This window comes from Daucus carota, chromosome 1, assembly GCF_001625215.2.
Source record: "Daucus carota subsp. sativus chromosome 1, DH1 v3.0, whole genome shotgun sequence".
In the NCBI taxonomy this organism is placed as follows: Eukaryota; Viridiplantae; Streptophyta; class Magnoliopsida; order Apiales; family Apiaceae; genus Daucus; species Daucus carota.
The window spans coordinates 4,489,294-4,499,090 of record NC_030381.2 but is presented as its reverse complement, the minus strand read 5'-3'; the positions used below and the strand labels follow the sequence as shown (position 1 = coordinate 4,499,090).

At 36.4% G+C, this 9,797-nt stretch overlaps 1 protein-coding gene across 7 annotated transcripts; it reads left to right on the top strand.

Annotated features, from left to right (window-relative positions):
* The first annotated feature begins 288 nt into the window (after nucleotides 1-288).
* On the top strand, nucleotides 289-7,196 carry LOC108204979 (uncharacterized). 7 transcript variants are annotated; one of them, XM_017374705.2, is made up of 21 exons: nucleotides 289-430; nucleotides 609-732; nucleotides 1,932-2,011; nucleotides 2,518-2,604; nucleotides 2,700-2,750; nucleotides 2,828-3,002; nucleotides 3,119-3,183; nucleotides 3,278-3,361; nucleotides 3,493-3,543; nucleotides 3,689-3,751; nucleotides 3,838-3,884; nucleotides 4,002-4,071; nucleotides 4,164-4,226; nucleotides 4,765-4,854; nucleotides 4,932-4,970; nucleotides 5,080-5,307; nucleotides 5,387-5,472; nucleotides 5,873-5,921; nucleotides 6,068-6,148; nucleotides 6,278-6,371; nucleotides 6,626-7,196. In XM_017374705.2, the coding sequence occupies exons 2-21, from the start codon at nucleotides 615-617 to the stop codon at nucleotides 6,814-6,816; spliced, it is 1,812 nt and encodes a 603-aa protein (XP_017230194.1). In that variant the 5' UTR covers nucleotides 289-430; nucleotides 609-614; the 3' UTR covers nucleotides 6,817-7,196. The 7 variants fall into 7 exon arrangements, with proteins under 7 accessions (XP_017230194.1, XP_017230197.1, XP_063947037.1 ...); XM_017374708.2 differs by having other exon boundaries at nucleotides 305-430; nucleotides 606-732; XM_064090967.1 differs by lacking the exon at nucleotides 289-430 and having other exon boundaries at nucleotides 600-732; nucleotides 6,626-7,066.
* Nucleotides 7,197-9,797: the final 2,601 nt, after the last annotated feature.

The window sequence follows — 9,797 nt, the reverse complement described above, 5'->3', positions numbered from 1 at the left end:
CATATTCGGTTATTCAGGTAGGATCATATTTATGAAAAATTATATGAGACCGAATCTGAGCGGGTATAGGTGTGCTTGTATCCGGGATCATATATTATACGGCTTAATTTTTCCGCCAGATTTGGATCGTTTTCAAAACGGATATAAGACATGTATCATATTTTCAAGCCGGATATGAGCCGAGATACCGGATAGTCCGTATCGATTTACAGCCCTATAAGCATAATGTGACGACTGTTGGGGCCGGGGGGTTATGAGTTGAGACTCGAGAAAGAGGAGGGTAGATTTGTATAAAGCCGCCATTCACTCTTCTTATTTTCTTCACCAATCTCATTGTTTCCCTCTTTTTTTCCAACCTCTTTTCTCTCTTTAACTACTTATTACTCACAACTCTCTGTAACTACAGCATTGTAACATATAACTACACAAGGTAACTCATTTCTTTAACACACTACTTTCGTATCATAATATGCATACTTGGGTCTTGTCAAAATTTGATCTTTAGTACTTTGAGCTGATGTTCTTGGTGTTTTAAGATTGTGATCACAAGGGGTTGTGGTTTTTGCATGTTTGAAGCTGATTGTTTGGATTTTTTGGTGATGAAGCAGGGGAAGATGAAATATGTGTTGGTGAGTGGTGGAGTGGTGAGTGGACTTGGCAAGGGTGTTACTGCTAGCAGTATTGGCCTCATTCTTAAAGCCTGTGGTCTTCGTGTTACTTGTATTAAGATTGGTCTCTGATTTTCTCCCTGTTTTGCTAATTTGCTTAAAGATTTTGATTTTCTTGAGCATAAAGTTGATCATGTTTTTAGCCCCCCTCTCTCTGTCCCTCTCCCTCTCCCCCATCTCTCTCTCTCTCTCTCTCTCTCTCTGTGTGTGTGTGTGTGTGTGTGTGTACACTGTTGTGTTTAGTGGGGTTTGGTATGTTATGCGGTAGTATCTTTTTTTATAGCATTAGATTTTTAAGTATTCGAGTATGTGAGTAAGAATTTTAAACCATGAGATTTGGCTCAAGAGGAGAAGATGAGCCTTGAAACTAGGCTATAGATGGGGTTATTATTTGAGTTTCTTTTTAATGCATTATATATTTTAGTATACGGGCAGGGGAGTGAGAATTTGAACCTATGACATTTGGCCGTGAGGTGGAGGGGTGAAGGAGCCTTGTCACTAGACTATCATTGAATCCTCGTGTCCTCATGGGAGTGAGAATTTAAACCTATGACCTTTGGCCTTGAGGTGGAGGGTGAAGGAGCCTCGTCACTAGACTATCATCGAATCCTCGGTGTCATTTTAGTTTTTACTTAGAACCTATAATAAGAAAAGAGGTGTTGCTTTTTGTACTTTTTTTGTGATTTTCATTTTTTTTCTCTATATATTTCTTTTATTTCTTTCTGTACTTTGCCGAATTCTGAATTAATTATCCTTGTATGCTATGTTTAATGGACTGCAAGTGTTTAAGTGGAGAAATTTACAGCATTTTGAAATTTTGCATGTTTTTGGCAAAAGTTAACTATGTTCTTGTATGGTATGAGGTGTTGTGCCGATCTAAACGTGAGTGTCAAACGCTCTCTATATATTAAAGACTTTCAAAATTATATATTTTTTTAATATTATTCATATGAGTAAGAAGATTGAAACGGATTGAACCATATGGTGTTATTTGATTGTATATATTTTCTCTGTTGAGGATCTTTTCCACATGGGTTCTTCTAGGTAGGCCTCATATCAATTATTGTTATTATCTTCTTTCTTTTTGTCTTCATGATACATTATTACATTTGTTTTTCGAACTCCTCTCTGATTGTGTTCCTGTTGAACGTGATGCTGTTTGCCTTTTGAATGGTACATACTTACATGTGTAGGCTTTTAATTAACCTCTTTCTTTTGTCATTCCATTTTGCTCAGTATGCTCCTTTTATTTACATCTTTCAGATCCATACTTAAATACTGATGCTGGAACGATGTCCCCTTTCGAGCATGGTGAAGTGTTTGTCTTGGATGATGGCGGAGAGGTAATAGAAACGTGGTTTAGAATTTGAATCAGTTATGTATCCCCCTTGCACCCCCTTTGGTGGTATATTTTTTGCACAGAAGTGCTATCAGTTGTGCAAGAGTGCCTTTAGGTTAGGGTAATTGAGACAGAAAAGAATCATGAACAGAGTGTTGATTTTCTAGTGGGGGATTTGAATTGAAAAGGAAAAAACATGGAGAAAGGGATCACTTAAACGACTAAGAAGTTATATATATATTCCTACCAGGCAGAGTACAGTTGTTATTAACTTATCATACATAGTGAACCAATTATGCTTTTACTACAGGGATAGAACACATATTATTCGAAGTCTTAGGTCTTAACTAACTAATTATATGAAAATTTCACTTCAGATATCAAAGCTCTGTAGTTTAATGTTCCTCAGTATCTGTTTGGTATTGCATCTGGAATCCTCTTTGCAAAATTACTACATGAAGTAAACATTCTACGTTCCACTAAGAAAATATTATGATTTCCTTGTTGAAGGTGGATTTGGACCTAGGGAACTATGAGCGGTTTCTAGACATCAAGTTGACTCGTGATAACAATATCACTACTGGAAAGATTTACCAGGTTAGCGATAATTTAGTTTACTTGTATTTGTTTTCTGTAGTCATCTGATTGAGCTTGAATTTGATTAATTGATTACCATATTTGTTTTGTGATAGTCTGTCCTTGACAAGGAGAGGAGGGGTGATTATCTGGGTAAAACCGTTCAGGTCCACTATTTTGAGCAGCCTTTGTCACTTGCAAGTATCTGGTTTGGCCCGATCTAATATTAATCTCTCTCAATCAGGTTGTCCCACATGTCACAGATGCCATTCAGGAGTGGATTGAACGTGTAGCAGCTATACCCGTTGATGGAAAAGATGGGTCGCCTGATGTTTGTGTTATAGAACTGGGTGGTACTATTGGAGACTTCGAGTCGATGCCGTTTACCGAGGCTCTTAGTCAGTTCTCGGTCCGTGTTGGTATGTAACACACATATTGCTTAAAACAGCCCACTTTACTATTTCATACAATTCAAAGACACTTGAAGCAATCTTAATATGCAATTAAGTTTGTTTTATCAAATCCATCATTACAGGCGCCAGCAATTTTTGCTTGATCCATGTCAGCCTTGTTCCTGTTTTGAATGTTGTTGGCGAACAGGTGAATATAACATTGAAGTAATAACACATGTTGATAGATTTAGACGTTATAGTAGGGTTTAATGACATTGTGCCATTTATGTTTTCATGTTCAGAAAACAAAGCCAACCCAACACAGTGTGAGAGCATTGAGAAACCTTGGATTGACGCCACATATACTAGCTTGCCGCAGCACAACGGTATCTCCTCTTGTTTCATTATGCATATGTTCATGTACTCAGTGCCTGTGAAGTTGCCTACACTTTTATGCGAAACATCTTGCCTGTGGTGTCATCATTCGTCTCGTCATTTCTTTACTATTTAATTGCAGGAACTTGATGATAATGTCATCGATAAGCTATCTCAGTTCTGCAATGTAGCAGTAAGTTGATAACTCGTAGGACACCCACGCACACACAACTTTCTGTGCCAAATTAAAATTTCTTTTTTGTTTATCAGTGTTGCCACTGCCAGTACTTCTTGCTAAATCACTTGCATATGCTTCCTTTTTCCTTTTTTTTTTTCAGGTGGAGAACATCATTACGCTCTATGATGTTTCCAACATCTGGCGGGTTCCATTGCTATTAAAAGTACATGGTTCTCTTATATTATTGTCTTATGTTATTGCAAAATTGCAATCGGAATATTAACTGGTCCCCTCTCCCTCCATATATAGGAGCAGAGGGCTCATGAAGCAATTCTGAAAGTGCTGAACCTTTCTGGGTAATCCAAAGGAGCTCATATCTTTTTCTTCTGTTACAATTGGCTAGGATCAAGTTTTTATCCGTTTCTCTCTTTTTGTGACAATTTAAGTCTAGCACTCACACTAACTTTATGCAGCGTTACCAATAAATCTTCACTGGAAGGCTGGACATCTAGAGCGAATCTTTGTGATAGGCTTCACATTCCAGTATGTTCTAACACTTGCCTGTATTTTGTGTCAAGTTTACTATTTCCAATCCCTTGCAGCTTCCCTTAGAGTGTTCTGTATATTATTGACAGGTTAGAGTTGCTATGGTTGGCAAGTATACAGGCCTTTCAGATTCTTATCTATCTGTACTGAAGGTAATACTTATTCTTCAGCAGTTCTACCACTCTGTTTACATGTTAATGTTTGCTCATCAAGAACACATATCTAAGTATATCTTTCTGTTGCGATTTTATTTTGTTTCAATCCTATGATTACTTGTTACGAAGTATATGGCATCAAGGTGAAATATAGTAGGAAAGTGCACTTGTGCAAACTTTTTGAGTTGGAAGACTATACCAATGCTTTAGACGGTTCGTGGTTCAGTTATTAGATTGCTGTCATTAGCTTCTTAAAACATGCAATGTCTATCCTTCACAGGTGTCTGTAATTCACTCTCTATGGTCTTTTGTATATTACTTTATGGTTGATATGTACTGTTATAGTTTATTTAAAAAGAATCTGGATGTAAACGGTAAACGTTAATAGTAACAGGCTCTTTCTATTTACTATACGTGATTCTAGTCAAATTAGAAACAGACACCCGAAGATCAATCATTATTAACGTCAATAGGGGGACTACACAGTTCATAGAGAGTAAAGAATCTGTGCTGATTAAGCTTTATCATATTCCAGGCTCTGCTGCATGCTTCTGTTGCTTGCCACAGAAAACTGACTGTGGATTGGGTTCCGGCTAGTGACCTCGAAGATGAAACCAAGAAAGAGGTTATTGTCCAGTCGTCTTCCTCATGAAATTTTCCAGTGTCTTACTTAACTGTGTGACTATAAATTTATCCTTGCAGAGTCCTAAAGATTACAAAGCTGCCTGGAACTTGTTGAAGGTTTGTGCAGCTTCAGTTTATTCTTTGTCATTAGCAAAACATAATCACTTGCTTTAACTTTTGTGTTTGAAACAAAATTTGTAAGCTTTTAACATATATTTAACTTTAGGGTGCTGATGCTGTACTTGTTCCTGGAGGGTTTGGTGACAGAGGTGTGGAAGGGAAAATACTGGCGGCAAACTATGCCCGAGAGAACAAAATCCCTTATCTTGGTATATGTCTAGGAATGCAAATTTCTGTTGTGGAATTTGCGCGGTCTGTTTTAGGGCTGGAAGATGCCAACAGTACCGAATTTGACCCAGAAACTCCAAATCCTTGTGTTATATTTATGCCAGAGGTCCGCATCCTTTCTGTGTCTAAAGCTTTGATTTCTATTTTTCTTGGAAATTGCACTTCTTATCTTTGCCTTCTTGCAGGGTTCAAAGACCCATATGGGAGGTACAATGCGTCTCGGTTCAAGGAGAACATACTTTCAGGTTAAAGACTGCAAATCTGCAAAACTGTAAGCATTTTTACCTTTTGCGCAAATATTTAATTATCGACTGTGTTCCACACATTAAGGCTGCAATTATCTTTTATTATTGTTTTATGCAAGCACACCTGACACCTAGCCAGGTATTCCAATGTTAAATCTTGGCGTGCTTTTTGAAACCATTACTAATTATATTTAAAATTAAACTGAAAATCCTATAACTTGTCTTCCTCCAGTTTTTGTCAATCAAAGCATAGAATATCTAGTCATTAGCCGTGCATAGTGAAAATTGCCTCGATTATTTTATTCTCAATTCATGCATATCTCCTTAACATAATACTCAGTCTTAATATATTTTACATATTAGCCAATATGACTTACTTCTTCCATTGTGAATTCTAATGTTGAGGTGCAAATCATTTCTTATTAGATATGGCAATAGGAGCTTTATTGATGAGAGGCATCGACATAGATATGAGGTACGTATATGACCTTCTTTTTCTTTATTTCGTTCCTTCTGTTGGTAGTTGCTTAAAAAACATTTTTCTAGTGCACATACTCATCTTGTGTAATTATTACATTACAAGCTTTATCGGGACTGAACAATGTGCTTTATTCTGTGTAGGTCAATCCTGATATGGTTCCACAGCTTGAAAAGGCAGGTTTGTTGTTCACCGGCAAAGATGAAACTGGCCAGCGGATGGAGGTAGGTCTTTTGTATATGATTAGTGGATTTCTTCACTTGTTTTGGGAGAGGGGGATGGGGGGAGTAAGTTGCTTTGTTGCCATGTCTTTTACCATCCCAATCTTAAGGTTGTCTTAATCTGAAATGCAGATTATTGAATTGCCCACACATCCATACTATGTGGGTGTCCAATTCCACCCTGAGTTCACATCAAGGCCTGGAAGACCTTCTGCTCTTTTTGTAGGTAATTTTACATCTCACTCTTTCCGAAGAAGGGTTTATCCACCATGATGATGGTACAATTCATCTTGGTTGCGTTTTATTATATCTCTACTATTTTTGATGCTAAGATAGATTAAATACATCACTCGGTAAAAATCTCTGTTTCCTACATGTTGTTTTGTGGCTAAGGTATTTAAGCCTAGCTACACTATAGTCCCCAGCACGTTGTAAAATTGGTGCCCTCAATTTCCTAACAATGCATTGTCAACAAAACAGGGCTTATAGCAGCAGCATGCGGACAACTAGATATTCTCTTAAGGAAGAGCGAGTCAAAAAGTTTTGGTTTTATCAGTAGGAGTGGTGGCTCAGCAATAACACCGTACCAAAATGGGCATTCCCTAAAGCATGCGAATAACTTAATAGATGGCATTTACAGCCATGGCAACGGGAACGGTCTTCATGTCTAAGGAGCAAATTTTGTTTGGTATTGTTGCAGAGCCTTCTTTTTTCAGGTAGCATGGTTTACTAGTTGTGCTGCAAGCCTTCTCTTTACGCGTGTATACAGTAATGCTAGTGTGCTTAGGTATTAGCTTCTGGAATGGAAATGTGCATAGGATGAAGCTGAAATTCCGATCTTTTAAACGGAACAGCCTATTATATATGTTAGAGCAAATATGCCAAGGGGAAATGGGATTTGAGGGGCTAATTATCTTTCTAGTTTCGAAGCTGCATAATGTGGTTTATTTCAGTAGCTCTTCATCATTTAGACAAGTGCAGTAGCCTGTCATTGTATATATTCGGACAATTTGTTTTGTTAATTTTAAATCTAGTCATTGTTCCTCTTAAATGTGACTTGTGATTTCACCGGGGTTGTTGTGAAATAAATAAGGCTTTATACTCTTGGTCTTGAGTAGTATCTCTGTCACTCTTTTACAAGGGGATGTTAATAATTCGAAATTTGTCAAAAACAATGCGGGTGTGTGGGTTCTTGTGATTGTATAAAAAAAATATTAAGCAATCTTGTTTGAAGAACAACTGGAGATGAGCATAATTGAATTATGTAAGAAATTAAATTGATAACTTCTGTCATTGAATAAGTTACCAGAAGTTATTGAACAGAAGGCGTAATGCCCTTTTGGCCATCAAAATTTGGAATGTACCGAGGCGGGCTCGATGTTTTTACTCGGCCGATTCAATCCTCCTAGTATCTGATATGTTCCTTTTTAACCCTCAGTATTGTCATGGTTCCACTATAGTCCCCAGCATGTTGTAAAATTCAATGTCACGGTTCCTGATCCATGGAATTTTTAGCTTTGCATTCTGTACCTCCTACAGAACCTGGAACTATAACCGTTGCATCCATTAAGTGAAATCAATTGATCTGCGATCTGTTAAACTCCGGTCTGCAGCCTGCAGATTATATGGTATATAAATATCATTCACCGCGAGTTCAGCTAAATAGTTCATAGCTTTCGTCCACAGCATGCCATTAGCTCCCGCCTCATTATCGTGCCTATGAGGTATAAACTATCTATCTAAATTAGTTGGTTGGTGTACTAATGATGATCCTGCATTTTACACTCCTTCCATCTCCTATGCATCCCAGGATGGCTAAGAGTGAAATGTAAGGCAAGGCTCCATCTTTTCTTTTTCTCTCTTTAAAAAACATGTAAATTGACATACCTGGCATCTCTATGTTATCCAGACTCTTTATTTGTCTTAAAAACCCGTATCGGACACTGGACACTCGAATATGGGTATGAACATTATGACACTTATTTTAAACCAAAAACATATAAAATTTTGAGAATATTGCCGACTCCGACACTTGGACAGTTGGAGACGTTATCGATGTTGAACACTTTTAACCGAGTCCGGTAACATAATCCGGTATTGACGCTGATGCGTTGAAAATGCTGATGTTACTATACATAAGAAATAAATGAAAAGGATGCCTGCAACTTCAGCTGGCATTTCATTTACAGAGTGTATGACATATTTTAAGCACCTGCTCTGTGTGCGCAATATGATTAATAATACTATCATGCAAGGGTTATAATAACTGGCCAGTGGATTAGAGGTAATTAACTCTCAAATTATATGATTAATTGAACTTTTTAAGTGAGGGATTAGGTTAATCGTGGCACAAACTTTTTAGAATGCTCCTCATGCCATCAACTGTCTCAGCCAACAAAAGCGTGGACATGTGATGTTATAGTTGACGGCGGAATTAGAGATCAAAATATTTTCAATAAAAATGTAAAATAATAATTTTTCATCGAATTAATTGTAATAATCCCGGGATTAAATATATATATTTGCAGGATCTTAAGAACAAGAGATGCCTGAATATATTGAAAAAAAGAAAGATATGACTTATTATAAAAAATTATTAATTTTTCTCGATTAGCTGGAATTTTAGTCTGGAATGACTTAGGAAAGATATGCGAATAATATTTAATTGTGATCGTTTAATAAATACAACCGAAGCTTGAGGTTAGTTCACTCAATCCCTCATCCAAGTGTAACAATGTTTTTCTAGAAAAGGTAATATAGCAATGTTGCGGTTCAATAAAATTTTCTCGAGAAAAGATTGACAAGTTTTATATCCACTTTTAGTCATGAAAAGGTGCTACATTTGTAGCTTTCTCTCTGGGGTCACACAAGGAGGCACATTCATTGTTACTGCCAATTGTATTCTTGGGACTCCAACTTTGAGGTATATATGGTAAAAATATGTTTTGTCCTCCTTTGCAAAATCTATCAGCTCATTTAAATTCAGTCAATATATCCCTATGCAACAGTGGGCTCGTCGGGCCAAACTTAAAAAAAATATTCTTTGTTTAAGGTGAGGAAATGGATTAGAAATGAGAAGTAAAAAAGTTAATAAAATGTTTGGAAAAGAAGCTGAACCGGAGAGAAATTAGCATTTTCAACTTTTTAAAAATGCTTCTGCTTATTTACACAAAAAGATCAAGAATAACAAAAGTTAGAAGCAGCTTCTGCTTCTCGAAAACAAACACCCTAATGATTCATGATTCTATGAATTGGATCAAAACTAATCGATTAATCTATTATTTCATGATTTATTATCAATTATCAAATATTTTTTGTTAATTAGAAATTTTCAAGCAAACCAGAACATAATTGATAAACTGTTTTTCAAGAAACACTTGAATATTAATCGAGAAACTTTTAATAAGTTGAATATTTCTAAATTATTGCTATGTATTGAGTTTTTCTTATAATTCCGTTTTGGGTGTGGATGATAACAATAAAATTTACGATATTATAACAACACTGTTTGGACTAGATATTCTATGATGTATATTTTGAAAGTTGGAAATTTTTCTTAAAATTATTACTCTAATATAAAACACCGCTCGATCTCGGACTATTCATTTATCAAAGAGCGTTTAAAATGAGTATTTGAATTTCAATTAAAAAT